The 16,046-nt window shown below is 42.2% G+C and overlaps 2 protein-coding genes across 2 annotated transcripts in view; one reads left to right on the top strand and one right to left on the bottom strand.

Moving 5' to 3' along the window:
- LOC119174915 (organic cation transporter protein-like) overlaps positions 1-8,579 on the top strand; it is a 20,937-nt gene extending 12,358 nt beyond the window's left edge. The window contains exons 6-11 of the mRNA XM_037426046.2: positions 561-672; positions 1,646-1,794; positions 3,018-3,232; positions 4,836-5,020; positions 7,207-7,343; positions 8,059-8,579. Coding sequence (XP_037281943.2) covers positions 561-672; positions 1,646-1,794; positions 3,018-3,232; positions 4,836-5,020; positions 7,207-7,343; positions 8,059-8,122 — 862 coding nt within the window. The 3' untranslated portion in view covers positions 8,123-8,579. The remainder of the gene's footprint in view (positions 1-560; positions 673-1,645; positions 1,795-3,017; positions 3,233-4,835; positions 5,021-7,206; positions 7,344-8,058) is intronic.
- Pex7 (peroxisomal biogenesis factor 7) lies at positions 8,224-16,046 on the bottom strand. Its single transcript, XM_075894942.1, has 10 exons — positions 15,598-16,046; positions 15,339-15,514; positions 15,222-15,257; positions 15,071-15,148; positions 14,874-14,982; positions 13,167-13,273; positions 12,326-12,439; positions 11,913-11,968; positions 11,405-11,504; positions 8,224-8,474 (listed from the first exon to the last, which is right to left on the bottom strand). Exons 1-10 carry the CDS (start codon positions 15,710-15,712, stop codon positions 8,406-8,408), a joined length of 960 nt encoding a protein of 319 aa, XP_075751057.1. The 5' UTR covers positions 15,713-16,046; the 3' UTR covers positions 8,224-8,405.

Raw genomic sequence — 16,046 nt, 5'->3', positions numbered from 1 at the left:
TGCCTTTTCTGTATACTGTTCCTTTGTGCTACCACACATTTGTATTGTTTCTTTGTGCTACCACACTCAGTATTAATAAAAATTATGTTATACGAGCAAGTTCGCTTTGCAAGTTCAGTCGCTCTACTGGTTGCCATGTGTAATTCTGTGTAAGGTCTGCAGTGTACATGAATCTTTGCTATTTGTAAACTACTGTAATATATGATGTTCACGTCCTAATTTTTATAGTTTTGGCACTAGTTGGACATCGGTAACAAACATTATTTGGGTTCTTTTCTGCGCAGTATCCTTCAGAGACTGCAAACAATTAACTATTTTTGTCTAGCTGTAAAATTAGGGTTTCTTAATGACTTACTCTGCTTCATTATGTTAGCACTTATGTTCAGTTTCTATAGCATGCCCTTGGGGTAGAAATTTGTCATAGTTCTTGATAAGAGTTTACTCCGGTGTACTGATGTTTTTTGCACAAGCCCGCCTCTTCATAAAAGATTTACTTCATGTATAGTCCAGTGTTTGCAATAAATCTGCATTATTTACTTAATTTGTCTTCATTTTCGTAGGCTTCTGCCTGAGAGCATAGCATGGTGTCTGCACAACAAAAAGGAAGCTGAAGCAATTGCCATTATAAATCGAGCTGCCAGATGGAACAACAGGACTCCGATTGCCAACTTGGTGAGTGTTAGTCGGAGAGCAGAGACTCAATGAGGGTGGTAGCTGTTAAGCAAAATTGAAAAAGAAAAGCAGGAAATCAAACTTGAAAGGATCTAGGCATGCATATAGTTTTCCCAGTATTTCAAATGATCACCTTGCATCGAATGTGTTGTGAATGTGGACCAAGCAGTTGAGGGGCTTAAAGTGTTAAAGTTGTCCCACTATTATTCAGTAGACTTAAAGCTATTGCAAAGACTGTTGACGAAAATGTGCAGAAATTTGTGGTGTAGAATGTGTATGCCAAAGTGCTCTATTCGATTTTCTCATGTTCTTCGTTGGAACATGCACCACTTGAAGGGACACTAAAGAGTAAAATGACTATTCTCATACTGGCAAAATAATATTTCACAATTCCGAAAGCACTGTGAAAATGTTTAGCAAGCGCAGGAACGGGTGGAACGAAATTACGAGTGGCCTCCCACATTGAACAGCATAGATTGCTGCAGTGCCTGCTAGGTCCTACAAAGATCCTGATCAGCGAAAATGAAGTGTGCTGTCCTCTGACAAGACCATAGACTTTTGCTTAGTTTCATAATGAGTTTGAAGAAATTTCATTGACCTATGTCACTAGAATACGAAAAATACATTTTGAAATCGGTGAAGCCGTGTGCGTAGAGCTCTGCACGTGATGTCATAGATTTCAGCAGGAAATTTAGAAATGATTTGACCATAATTTTTTCCCGACAACAAAACTATGGTGGTGCAGTTATCAGCATCGTTCTTGGAGTAGAATTTATGAATGTAAAGTGATACATTGCTTCTCTTGAGTGTCTCTTTAACATTATCTTCGATATTAGCAAAGTAACTGTAAGGTGCCACATTTCCTACAACTCGGCTCAGAAACACTGTGTTTGAGAGTTTTGAAGTGTTATTTGAAAAACCCAATACATTGGACACATGTTACATACACATGAAATTCTAATCTGACCTGCAGGGCTCTGGCCATGCTTGCAATGGGTCCTGCACAGATCCATGCAGCCACAGCACGACGCAGACAAGCAGTGAACCATCATCTTCATCCCTGGTTGATCTGTTCAGGACTGCACGTCTTTGTTTCCGAACTCTCAACGTGAGCTTAAACTGGTGAGGCACTTTCAGTGTGTTCTGCTGATCATTCGTGTAGAATGCTACAGACTCTCATAACAGTTCACGGTGAAGGTAAGGGAGTAGACAAGAAGCCGTTGGTTTGTTTGTGTGGTGTAATGTTCCAAAGTGACACAAGCTATGAGAGACATTGTAGTGATGGCATATTTATGAGATCTAACAAACAGTCATGCCAAGAAAAGTATAGAGGATGTTATTAGAAGTAATTGTAGTATAAATGTCAAGGAAGAAAAGTAGACAAGAAGATAACTTGCCATGGGCGGAGACCAAACCAGCCACCTTCGAATAACGTGTCTGATGCCCAGCGAACTGAGTTATCATGGCGGCTATCCCCCCATCCACTTTATGGTGTGTGTGTGTGTGTGTGCATGTGTGTGTGTGTAAACGTGGGAGAATCGGGCAGCGCCGCCAGTAACCGCAGCAGTGAGTGTGGAACACTTTTTATATGCCTTTTGGCATTGCGTAATGACAAAGAAAACGAGCTAAGTGTATACTTGGTCAGCTGCCAGTTCGCAATAAGTTCACGTGCTAGGTGACACCAAGCAGACAAGAAAAAGTGTTCCACACTCGCCGTCATGGCAACAGATGGCACTGACTGACTCTCCCTCATTTAAATGCACATACATGCCCTGTAAAGGGAACGGGGAATCACCGCCACAGTAGCTCAGTGGTAAAGCATCGGATGAGTTATTCAAAGGTGACAACTTCGGATCCTGCCAGATACAAGTTTTCTTTTCGTACACATTTCTTTATTTACGTTTACATTACAACTACTTGTTATGACATACGCTATACTTTCCTTGGCATTATTATCTGTTAGTTCTCATTATTATCATGAGATGTTTTTGAAAATTGTTTGATGTACTTAGCGAGGACAACAATAGCAAAATGCCTCAAGCAATGGTAAACGTAGGATAGTTTTGTTAGAGCTACGTGTTGCACGAGTAGCACTTTATCTTTATATTCAAAATGTGTGCGTGCATGCTTTAGTAGCCAATTTATGTCACAGTTTCTATGCTACAGTTAGACAATTAATGTCCCTTATACTTTTGCAGGCTTAATTATCTGTTGTATACATTTGGTTGCATCTAAGAAACAAACAAGCCCTCAAAAACTTCTCATATTTCGTTAAACCAAACATATACGTTCCAGGATTGTCGCTGAACACCCAAGCTCATGTTGTCTCAAATTTTTTTATTTAGGTTAGTAAATGCCATGGTCTACTATGGCCTAAGCCTCAGCGCGGACACGCTCGGTGGCACGACGTTTCACAACTTCGGGCTCTTGTCACTGATCGAGATCCCGGGAGTGTTCCTGGCTGTCCTAGCACTGCAATACGGCGGCCGACGCATCATGCTCTCTGCCTTTATGCTGCTGGCTGGACTCTTCTGTGTCATCGTGCCTTTTATCCCAGAGGGTACAGAGGCTGATTTATACACTCTTCAGCATTCAAGCCACGGAACGTAGCATGCTGTCACGGATGAATAAGATGCAGTAAAAAATGTATAAATCAGAACTGGCAGCTGCATTCTAACATTGTCAAAATGCAAAATCCAGTCTTGTAAGTTGGTGTGAATGACTTTTTTTTTTTTTTTTAAGAAAGGAAAATTGCATAGCTTGCACTGTAGGTGCAAGGCTAAAAAGACAGCACAGCTGATGGGCAGCATTGTACTGGTGGTGCCAAGCTTTAAAGAAGTGTGAAGCTAGGCAGCCTTCTTTATTCTTCTGTTTCTTTCTTCACATCTTTCTTCTTTGTTATTGCTGTATTTTATGTTTCTTTCTTTCTCTTTTCACTTTCTTCTTCTTAATCTATCTCTCACTTGTTTCTACTTTTTCTGTCTATTTCTTTCTTTCTCTTTCTTTGAGCCTCTCTTTCTCTATCTTTATATGCTACACTTTGAGTCCCGTTGCCTCGGGATGAATTTTTTTTCTTCACAAGGATTTCCTCTCTTCCCCTTTCTTTTCCTTTCTCTCATCCCCTTGTTGTACACCAGACGAATCGCCGCACAAGTAATGGGAGCGAAGCAGAACAGGACAAAGAAAGCACATGCCGGTTCATGATGACGATAGTTTTGAGCCACAAAAGACACTTTACATTGAATCTGGAACAGCTTCGCTGTCAAAGCATTATCACCTATAATGTTCGTCCTGTTCGTCCGAGAGTGTGTTTAAGTGAACAGTAGCTGGCAGAATGCAGAAGCGTGAACTGCTGGACAGGACGGAACACGAAGAGTCCACAAAAGGGCCAACTTGTAATCACTAGAACTTATTTTGTGCATACTGTGCACAGGTATAAGAATGCAAGGTTGTGCACGCCACAGTTCACATCACAGGTGTGTACAACTTTGCTTATATAAGCGAGCAGTGTGACTTGTAATGTGAACTCTAGTCACGAGTTAGCACTTCCCTTGGCATTTTCTTCATGCACCTGTTTTTCCCCAGTTTTGCATTCAACCACTGTGCATGTGTACGACCCAACTAGCACAGCTACACGTTTAGCTGCGTGCAGTGGCTACTTTTGGTGAAGAAAGTGTCCGCATGATTGTCATTCTCATATACATTTGGGACGTTTTCACAATATAGGTTACCAGAAAATGGTAGCGACGTCTTGCAAGGTTTCATCCAGGTGCAGTTACATACAATATTTTTTCTGTTAAAAACAAGTGCTCTTGCCAAAAAAGACTGTGAAGGCATGGCGTTCACAATTTTACAACTGTCATAAATTTATGCTAGCAGTGAAGTTACGGCGACAGTAGATGCATACATCTGGTTGAATTCATCTCTGCACAATGGCATCCGCGCACAATACGTTGACATTTGTAACTCTGTAATCTGCGAGCTTTACCAACTTTTCTGGCAAGCTAGAAACTTTCTAATGATACCTGCACTTAGCTGCATGAAAAGAAAGCTACAAGGTAATGCCCAGTGCTACTATCGGTGTCTGTCTTGCAAATCTGCTCATAAGTGTTCTCCTGCTAAGGGAGCACAAGTGGTAGTGAACTGCCCTTTTTTTCCACTAGATTTGCCATGGGTGTCCACAACACTGGTCACAATCGGCAAGTGTTTCATCACGGCGTCCTTTGCCATCATCTACCTGTATTCGGCTGAAGTGTTCCCCACTTCTCATCGCAATACAGCCATCGGAATTGGGAGCATGAGTGCTCGCATAGGCACTATTGCATCTCCATTCATTGCATACGATCTGGTGAGCACGTTGATATTTCTATTTGTGAAGACGACTAATTCTCATGAAGTGAAACAAAATGCACCAATGCAATATATTACGAGAGTTATATCGCTGTGTACGCAAGCACTTGGAAACCCAAGAGCTTAAGTATGCACGGAGTTAAATATGCAAGCAAACATGCCTTGTAGTTGTGGGTACCCAAATGCAAGCCGTAAAAAGTTCACACGTGTTTGCAGCACTGTAGCGTCTTGTCACATATAGATTGGTTCGTGTTTTTTTTTACAACTTAAAATGTTAAAACAAGCATGGATGGTAACATAAAACGATTTGATTACAGTAAGATGTCTTTCATTACAATGACAAAGTTATCAGCCCAAGACAAAAAAAGGTTTTTGTATGTGCCGAAGTTGCAACTCAAGGCACTGAAAACAATTCAGAGAGCTGGTTCTAGTTTCACATCATACATGTAAAGAATTTGCAGCGGTTCGGTCGACGGTGTGTTTTCCTGCCTACTGTTCATTTTCATCTAGTATAGCTTTACATTGTACTGCTTCACTGGAAGTGGCGTATTTGCTGTTCGTGGAGCCACGATGTTGTGACTTTGGTGCCTTTGTGCTCCGGTGTATTGATCATCTGGCCAGGTCCAGCTTGGCTCGCCGTGAGAGTAATGTGGTTGATGTCATGGGTAATGTGACATGCTAAGGACAGCTGATCTCGACTAGGAGCTCAGGGGTGGCAGCAATGTCTTGGTGGATGATTATGCTCGGCCGCAGTGACTCTGGTACACATGTGCTTGATGCTTCGCATATGCACTGGACGACTGCCCCAACACCTTGGGTACACAAGCCGCTTGGGTACCCAGCAATAAAATTATCTGCTGTCTTGGCTACAAACTGGGTGACATAAAAATTCAACTATGTTAATTTGGTGCCATTATATTAAACTGCCATTATGGCTACCAACTAGTCCAGTTGTCGACACTGCTATATATTTTTGCACTGTGCAGGTTTGCTTTTTCTGTGGCAATACTAAGTAGTGGATATACACCTTTGCATAATGGAAAATGACTATAGCCTATTAAAACTTGTTCTTGGGCTAGTGGATACATGCTTACTGAAATAGAAAAAAAGAAGCACACCACCAAGGGAGAAAAAAGATAGAACAAAAAATGGCAGCCAATGAAAAAAAAAAGCCCATGTTTGTGCCATGCGTGCAGAAGGTCGTGCGAGAGGCTCATCTCGACTAGGAGCTCAGTGGTGGCAGCATTGTTTTTGCGGATGCCTATGCTCGGCCGCAGCTACTCTGGCACACATGTGCTTGAGGCTTCTTCTCATATGCGCCGGACCACTGCCCCAACATCTTCGGTACACAAGCCGCTTGGGTACCCAGCTGATCTCGACTAGGAGCTCAGTGGTGGCAGCAATGTTTTTGGCGATGGGTTACCGGAAAATGGTACCGACGTCTTGCAAGGCTTCGTCCAGGTGCAGTTAGATACATCCCTGCACTGGAGGTGCAAGGCTAAAAAGACAGCGAAGCTGATGGTCAGCTTTGCACTAGTGGTGCCAAGCTTTAGGGAGGTGTGAAGCTAGGCAGCAATGACTCTGGTTGCAAATGATTGCCTCAGTAGAAAAGACAACGTTGTATCATCAAGCGATCAATTTCATGGGATTTATTGTGTCCATGAGCACATGCACATGACGGCATTCCAAACACTGTGCCAAGCTTGATTAGTGCCAAGAATTTTAATGGCTGTACATTCCAGTATGTCTTGCACCTGCATGTGCTAAATCTAGCGAATGAACAGGCCCCCCTGAGTGACTGTTCAACAATACTACCCCTCTCCCCCCCCCCCCCCCCCCTCCCTGTAAGCTTCCTGTCACAATTGGTTTCTGCAAAGGTATGCGAATTATATGCAAACAAATGAAAATAAAACTAAAGATGATAAAACTGAAAGGCAACCTCACGCCATAAGGTGCTATGCTATAAAATTTACCTTTCGTTGTCTCATGCAAATCTCTATCATGAAAAGGAATATTTACAACCATTTTTTTTTAGCCCACTTAAAGGAAATCCATGCGATTTTCCACACCAAACAATCCATCATTGTGTATACATAAGAATCTATACAGTATGAATTACCATACGAGTTTGCACAGTAATCTCCTTTGCTTGCAACAACATTACTGCTGCTCCTTTCTCAATAGGGCAAGGTGCACCCTATTATGCCCATGATAGTTTTTGGAGTGCTGTCTCTTGTGACTGGCATCTTTACCTTGGCCTTGCCGGAAACGAAAGGCCTGAGGCTCCCAGAAACCATGCAGGAGGCGGAGAACCTTGGCACGTGAGTACCCAGTGCCCAGTATGGACATGGGCTTGCTTAGCTAAATCAAAGACCCGTGCACACCAGCTTCTCGCGGAAGTGTTGCAACCACATTGGTAGCATATGGTTGCTTCGTTAGAAAAGGCTGTTCTGGATCGATCATAGAAAGCAACGAATTTAGTTGCAAATGGTTGCCTCAGTAGAAAAGACTGTTCTGGATCCATCATAGACAGCACTATTCTTCAGTCATGTGACTGCAAGGTGTGGAACTTGTGAACTGGCAGGGTGTACAGGAACAGGATGTCTGCCTATTATAGGAGCCGATGTTGATCTGAGCAATAGCTTGAAAAGAGAGGCATTTTAGTGCGACAAATATTACTGTTTTTTATCTAAAGCCAATAAAAAGCAAATGAAGTTCGTATCATGTTACTAAAGCAGGTTCTTATACTTCGCTAGGAACTTTGGCCTTCTCTTCCAAAACGTACTTACGGAAAACAAATCATTATTGGCCTTCACTGGTCTTCTTTGGCTAGCATCTCTGTGTAGCTCAGTTGCATAACAAAGTTAAATCAGATACTGCTTTTCGGCAACATTGTACAAATTCTTCAAGAATCTTGGTTGAATTCTGTAGGCATGTTAGGCAGCGACATTCACTTCAAGACTGAGAAATTGCCTTCATTCAAAGCAATACAATGAATGAGTTCCATGCATAATTCTTCTTATGCCTCTTTTTCAGACCTTACTATCTTAGCACGGAAGAAGAAAGGGAATCTCTCCTTGACCATTCGTCCTTCGACTGATTACTCCATTCATTTTTCTTATTGTGCTTTAATATTCCGTGAAGAATTGATTCATAATTTAAACGCTATCTTGTTCTTTGCCAGTGGCAAGACAACACTCATAACGTTTTGACATGTTCCTTTATTTCAGGGTGTGTGGCTACAATACACCTGATATTTCATGACGTTTTGCCAGAAGCATTGGCGCATGCGACATGGCAGTTTACTTAACACTGTACCATAGCAGTTTATTCGCTGAATTGTTCTGACACCAAGTGTTTTTGTTTGTTTGTCTTTTTTTTCTTCACTGAGGTTTGTGACTGTCTGGAAGTTGAGAGATGCAGATGGTCTGGTCCCAGCTGCAGTCTGCAATCTATAAAGAAATGGCACACGATTAGTGCGGCATGTATAGACATTCCTTGTCCACTGCAAATTAACGAGTGCTATAATAAACCACATGCTGTAGAACTGCTCACAAGTGTCTTGTGTTGATGCCATCAGGATGAATCTTCTCATTTTGTAATGGACACGTTATTCATAACCACCTCGTAAAAATAATTATATATTGAGTAATCGCTGTTGGTGCCAAGTCTACTATCTCATATGTCCAGTGTAATAAGACTAATGTCGCATAAGTGATCCCGATTGATTGATATGTGGGGTTTAACGTCCCAAAACCACTATATGATTATGAGAGACGCCGTAGTGGAGGGCTCCGGAAATTTAGACCACCTGGGGTTCTTTAACGTGCACCCAAATCTGAGCACACGGGCCTACAACATTTCCGCCTCTATCGGAAATGCAGCCGCCGCAGCCGGGATTCGAACCCGCGCCCTGCGGGTCAGCAGCAGAGTACCTTAGCCACTAGACCACCGCGGCGGGGCATAAGTGATCCTGAGTGTGTTAATACCACAAAGAATGATTTTTCGTAATTGATGCACAGGTGTGCCCATAAGAGTTTCCTATAAGTACACTACAGGGAACTCTGGTGCTAGGGTCCATGGGAGCTGCAACGCACAGAGCTTCAGCCAGCGAGGCATGGGAATGACAGAACACAAATTTGTCTAATGTTCCTTCTTTCGGCACTGTTTGGCTTCGCCTGACCTGGAGCTACTTTAGTCACGATACCACAATCGGCAAACAGTTGCACCTCACTGCCTTGACCTTTTAGGCTCGCCAATTCAAATTGGGACACCAAGTTCACAGCAGTCCGCCTTTTTATTTGAAGCAAAACCAGAAGACAGCAATAAACGAAGCCACAAGTGCGTTTGAATTGCATGCACAATGACTAGGCGAATCCGTGTGCTACCCATGTTCACATGGTGGGTGAACAATCACACCGCCAGAATCCTTTCTAGTTAACTTTAAACCCTACGAGGGTGCCGAGAATCGGCTGTGATAGCTATCTATTGTTTTAAGTATGCTGGAATGAACATGCTGATTTGTGTGCAACTTATTCGAAACAGTGGGAAATCGTAGAGTCAACTTGAAGAAAGTTTCAACCATGCAACACAGAAGCCTTAGCTCCACCACTGCTAAAATTTTTGCATTGTGCAGTGACCAATTTATCATTGGTACTAATGACATGATTCAACCCAATACACTCTTGTTTTAGTAAGCTCGTCTTAGATTGTGATTAAAAGTGTGTTGCTTCCTTATGGGCACACTCCATCACGTCACAAACATTACTAGAAGCTTCGTGCCATTGAATTGTTGATATGGTCAGTACACAAATATTATGTGCTTAGTGCTTAAAAGAAAAACTTCAGAGAGAGCATATCCTTAGAAGCGAACAGTGTTGCAGTCACCTTATCCTTACATAAAAAAAAAATCGGTTAACTATAAACACGAGAATAAGGGCATAACATAACATGCTGCCCTGTTGAACCTACACCTTGAATACTTCTGTTGCCTTGTAGAATTTACATCCACATTACAGGCTCATCGCATGTGATCACATGCAATAGTTTACTGTAATTCATATGAACAGATAAAATACGGGCACAGCTGCGAAGTGACCACTATGCCATAATTCATCCTTCTGCAAATTGGCGAAGACCTACTTTGCATCTGTTAAGGCAACCCGCAAAGCTATGTGGCTCATCGCTTTTTTTTTCATGTTTTTTTTTTCTGCCGCTGATGATGATTACATACGTCAGAGCATTTTGTAATGGGTGGGCCTTTAAAACATCCACTCATTGCACAATTTGCGTGTTTTGATTCCCGGTGCAGATTTTATGCTTCTGCCATGCATTATTACACATGTCAAGGAGGCTTCTCCCAGTACACGACATTTGAACAATGTTTTTCTCCGATGCAGCTTCAAGCGTTGACAAGGCTTTATGATAGAACCCGTGTTTGCCATGCAGATGGCCTGGTTCGATTCTCACTCAAACAAAAGATTATCGTTTATTTGCATTTTTCTCAATTTTCAGCTCGCAAACAACGCAGATTTTTTGCTCACAGCCACGTATACCGGAGTTTCTGCGAAAGATGCCCGCTAAAACCATTGCGTTAAAAATTATTACGGCTCATGGTTACGTCGCTACACTCAAAGTAGTTGTGCATACTGATGAATCATGTGGGCGGCTTTTCGACCCCTAACTGCCCCTACTCATTCAGTTTCCACATTCCACAGCACAAAAAAAGAAAAAGTTTGGTTTATGCTATAACTCTGCTTTACACGCAAAGGATAAGAAAAAATTTTGCAAATGGAGATTCGCGAGGCAACAGAATCCCAATTTAGTAAGGTCATTCTATTATAACCAAGAAAAGCATTATGGGGCCCCTCTGAACTTTTAAACCTCTTCCACTTCGCTCTATGGGCATAGATTTCAAGGGTGATCATTTTGCTTCCAGATTTGTCTTAAAAGCTCAATGTGCTCAACATACTATGAAAGTGAGTAAAGCATCGGAATTCATTAAACATCTGAACTGCAGTTTAAAAATTGGAATATATACTATATGACCTTGAAACCATAAGCAGCTGCCCTTTTTTTTTTTTTTTGAGAGGTTCTCATTAGAAGCACAAAAGTAGCAGCTCGCCTCTCATTTCAGAGTGCTCTATGTATGCTTCTTGCAGAATCTTGTGCTAACAAAAGCCTCGTAGGGTTTTGGCTCACAGTCTTATAACAGCTACACACACAGTGCAAAGAAAGTCCACTTTTTCAAACCTTTTTTTCGAAAGAAACTATGCTTGCCCAACATGAAGATAGATGCCTTTATTCTGCTAGCACTACAACACTGCTAAGGCCTTGACATGGGTAACATTGCACAATTACTGAAGCAGAGAGAGTACGCTACCTGATTTTGTACATGGAGATTGAAGTCCAATCCATATGTGAACTCCTTGTGGTTCTTCAGAATAAGGAGGGCCTCAGTAGACTCCTTCCAGTCCCAAAGTCTAGCAAGATGAATTTAACAGCAGGTTTACATATATTGCAATAAAGCCAAAGTTGCAGAGAACAGGCAAAGCAAAATGGTTTTCCACCTATTTACTTGTAACGGAATGTGCCTTTATTGAAATTTGAAAACATGCCATTCACAAAATGAAACTAGGAAGAAACTGCAGCCTCTGCACATGTTGGAAATTTGGCAATGTAGTAAAGTAGAGCATTTATTGAATGTTTAACATCTTTTGTGCACATTTATATAAACCTGCTCACAGACAGCGAAGAGAGAGAAAATTATACTCAAACATTCTTGGTGTGGCCCAAAACAAGGTGCATATTTAATAAACAGCATTCCAAAAAACATTTTTTTTTACCTAGTGTAGCAATGTGAATCCACAATTGCCTATTTTCCAGCTTACCTGGTTGAAAAGTCGTACGAAGCCGAAGCCAAGACCGATGCACTGTGTGGTGAAAACTGCAATGCATGCATGGTTGTCAATAGTACACATTGTACGGTGCAGTCAGACAACTTGCACAGTTCACAAGAATGTCTACACTTGAACAAACAAGAAGTTTTCACACTCTGTTTAAAGGTGAACTCAATTCACTTGAAAGAAACTTGGTAGCATTGTTCCAACAATTTTCTGATGTATATGTACCTAGTACTTTTTTAATGAACTGCTTGTTCATTCAAATTGTTCAAACAATGGACATTACCCGACGTTGCTGTGTGCTTTAATTCCCCATCCATTATTAACAGCCTGGAAAAGGCTTACAGTATAGACAGAAATATAAACAAATATCTTGAGAAAATGCAGACTTTTCGTCGTACCTTGACTTTCCGAACAGCATAGCCATGGCCACGGAGCTCGAATAACGGTCGGGCCGCATTTCGCAAGTCCCAACCCCGAATCAAGTTGTCAATGCCACCTGTTGCCAGGATGTGCTGTTGACAAAAAAGTGTGGAAAGAAAAGATTGAAAAGGACACTGAGGGCAACCTCCAGGGTGTGCCATTATAGAGTACACAAACTGAAGTGTCAAATTTATTATTACTTGCTACAGGCACCATCTTTGCAGTGCAGTCATGCCAGTATTTATTCCTCAAAATCTTGAAACCTGCTTTTTCATTCATAATTTACCTGAATGCTAACTTCAGGAATTAACATTTAGGACTGCAGTAATACTTTTGGAAAGCTACAACACAGTAAACTACAAACTAAGCAAAACTGTACAAAGCTCGAAGTACAAAGCTTAAAATATAATTGGCTTGTGCACAAATGCCGTCAACTCCTTACCACGAGGAAACACATGTTCACTGAGAACACAGTTGACAGCAGCAGTACATTTAATCCAACATTGGCCACCAGCTTGCATTGTAAGAAATGGCACACACACACAAAAAGCAAGACCATCGAAAGCACTTCTTTTATGGTACTGCTCGCTTTTACACAAAAAGCAAGTCGGGTTCGAACTACTTGGTTTTGTGCTTTCTGTTGTAACCCTCTCGTGCTCAACCAGCATAATCTTGGAAAACATCATAGCAGCATGATGCAAAAGTGAATGCCCCAATAGGCATGTAGTTTCGAAATATAGATGGTTACAAGGGAAATATGAAGCTATTTATACAAACAAACCATACAAAATGATAAAAATAATGCCTTTTTAAGACTACCTGGTCATACTTGGACCAATCGCAACAGAGTATTTCACAACTGTGCGCCGGTATGGCAGCCAGGGGTGCAGGCTGCTGGAGATTCCACAGGCAGAGAGATCCATCTCCTGGACAAATGTGAGAATGCCAGAAGGATATTAAAACATACACAACCTATTACTTTCGACTTGCTACGTAAAAACGAGCGACGATTGACAAGTGAAGGCCAGAGGGTTTCTAGAATGAGGAAAACTCTCGCCTAAAGTGGAAGTGGGGTTAGTGCCGATGTACTGTTTCAAAATAAACATCCCTTTCTCCTCCTGAACAGGCAAGCTAACGAGCACTACAACCCATGCTGCTGAAATATTTATCCATTTCTTGTCAAAGAGAGTTGTACAGAGACGTATCAAATTACAGTGCATGCCTCAATGAAATACTGGTAAATAAAAATAATACCACAAAAATAGTGTGCAACAACTTCTGGCAAATTCTTTAAAAGCTGTTTAAGCTATCTCTAACTTGTGCTTCTTCGTGCAAAACTCTCCAGGCGGGATGCGCCATAAGAAATGGGCAAGCCCCGCTAACGAGTGTACAGAGTACAGCAGGTGCAAGCGTTAATTAAAAATAATGCTTGGCAAAGTGGAGCATGTTAAAGAGATAGAAATAAAGAAAATATATAGAGAGAAAGCAAGAAATAAAGAGAGAGTTATTGAGAAAAATAAAAAGACAAAAGAAATAAATTACAGAAAGAGATAAAAACAGACATGAAAAAGAGGGAAAAAAAGAGTAGGACAAAGAAGGAAGCAGATGGAAAGAAAGAGACGCAAATATAAAGCAAGGCAGAGAGAGAGGGGGAAGAAATAAGGATAGCAAAATCGAGAGAGACAATGAAATAGAACTAGATACAAAAAATACATAAAAGAAACAAATAAAATGAAGGGAAAAATAAAGAGAAACAAGGAGGCCCTGCTCTTCTTCCTTCGGGCTTTGCAACACTAGTGCCCCACTAGTGTAAAGCTGCCATAACTTTGGCGAGTCGCACTGGGTTGTACATCTTGAATGGGCAACTTGCTTGCACTCGGAACCATTGCAAGTTCTTTTCTGCCTCATGTCGGTTTTGCATTGCCCATGTAACACATCTACAGGTGCTCTAGAGATCCAAATTAAGCATGTTGTTTTTATTTTGTTTCACCTGATGAGGCAGAATGCAACTATACTGTTGCACAAGTGGCTATGCCAAAACTAATGTTGTTGTACATTCATTTCAATAGACAAACTACTTTAAATAGCAGACTACAGCAACACACAACTACAATTTTTTGGGCGATGCTAAAAAGTGGCTAGGCACCATGAAATGATCTGTAACAACACTATGGTACCTACGTAACATTTCAATGCTGGTGTGTTGTTTTGTTTTATTTTTTTACCCCATTGGCTTTAAACGAATTCCTTGCTTCTGCAATGTCTGACATTCCACATGAAACCAGCTTGTGCAATGCACATGTAGCTTCGTGTGTTTGCTTTTCACTCCCAAACCTATACCGATGCTACGTGAAAAAACATTGCTATCTTTTAATGCTTTCGTTTTACTCAACACACAAGGAAGAATTTCAACTGGTACAGCGAGTCTGTGATGGGAATGCCACCCAGCTCTGCACAGCAGGTCCTTGAGATCACAATCTTAATATTGTCACCTTGGTAGAGTAACTTTACAGATAGGCAGCTCACCTGCAACAGACGCAAACAGTCCTGGAATGCGCGGAGACCAGGCTACAGCGTAGACTTTGTTCGTATGACCAGTGAAAGTTGACAGCAGGTTGCCCGCTTCCGGGTCCCACTGCACGATTGAAGTTTCGGGCAAGCACCAATTTGATTACCCTTGCAGCGATCACGCCAAGAGGTGTTGGTATTTATTCAATATTTACCACTTTGACCAGATGATCCCAGGACCCTGACAAGAGAAGTTGTTCTTGACGTGTTTGACTCCAGTCGATGGAATACACCTGCAGAGGCGACATTTCGACTTAGTACACACAAGAAAAACGAAATGCAGGTGAGACTGCGGCTGCAACTTACTTCTTTGGTGTGCCCTTTCAGTATTAGCCGAGGAACCTGCAACACACAAGGTTTTCCTTACATTATACGCGGACACCAGCCTCACCCTGAACGTTTCAAATAAAGCAATCTGCTCACATTAGCTCGGTTCAGTGCGATGAATATTATGTTCCCGTCGGCGCCAGCTCCGATGACAACGTCTTCCTCCAACTCGCTCCAGGTTACGTCGTAGAGGCCGTACGGCCATTCGAAAGCTTTCACCAACCGAATCGGCGTTCCCGGCACATAATCGAGGATAAAGAGCGTCCCCCGTCCTTATAAAAAAGAAAAGCAAATCGTTTAAAATTTTGTAAAAAAAAGCAGAGGCGCAATGCGGATGGTGACGGTGTCACTCTACCTTGAATGCCGTAGTTCTGCGCTGTCGCGCAGGCGAAGATGGTCGGGTTGAACGGCGAGTATCGCACGGAATAACCGTGGCGATTGGTCGTAGCGTACCTCTCTTGCTGGATCATTGCCGCGCGTTGCCTCCTCTTTAAGCGCGCACAGGACACGAGCCGTCGACTAACATCGCAAGGCGCGCGCTGATCTCGACAACAGCAGCAAGATGTGGAAGGGAGCGCGCTTTCTCGGCAACTTATGCGATCGCGCACCGCAATGCGTTTCCAGCTGTTGCGTTGGGCACCAGAGAGGCGTTTTTTTTCTTGTCTCACACGACGTAGCGACCGAAATCCTTCCTAAACACTGTCCTGAACTACGCAGGGCGGGTACCCTTTCCTCGAAATTTGCTCGGAAACAGGTAAAAATTGCGATGGTGGTCGTTTACCTGTGTTTACTGTGCACGCCGCT

This window comes from Rhipicephalus microplus, chromosome 5 (genome assembly GCF_043290135.1).
Source record: "Rhipicephalus microplus isolate Deutch F79 chromosome 5, USDA_Rmic, whole genome shotgun sequence".
NCBI lineage: Eukaryota > Metazoa > Arthropoda > Arachnida > Ixodida > Ixodidae > Rhipicephalus > Rhipicephalus microplus.
Note: the sequence above shows the minus strand (reverse complement) of the source record. Positions and strands in the feature narration are given on the sequence as shown.

Bases quoted from the DNA above. Each gene is read 5' to 3' on its own strand.
- Pex7 (XM_075894942.1), bottom strand. From the start codon at position 15,712: ATGATCCAGCAAGAGAGGTACGCTACGACCAATCGCCACGGTTATTCC. The intron at 13,274-14,873 runs GTGAGCTGCCTA...ACATTTGTCCAG, and splicing joins ACTGTTTGCGTCTGTTGCAG to GAGATGGATCTCTCTGCCTG. The intron at 12,440-13,166 runs GTAGTCTTAAAA...TTTTGTCAACAG, and splicing joins ATTGGTCCAAGTATGACCAG to CACATCCTGGCAACAGGTGG.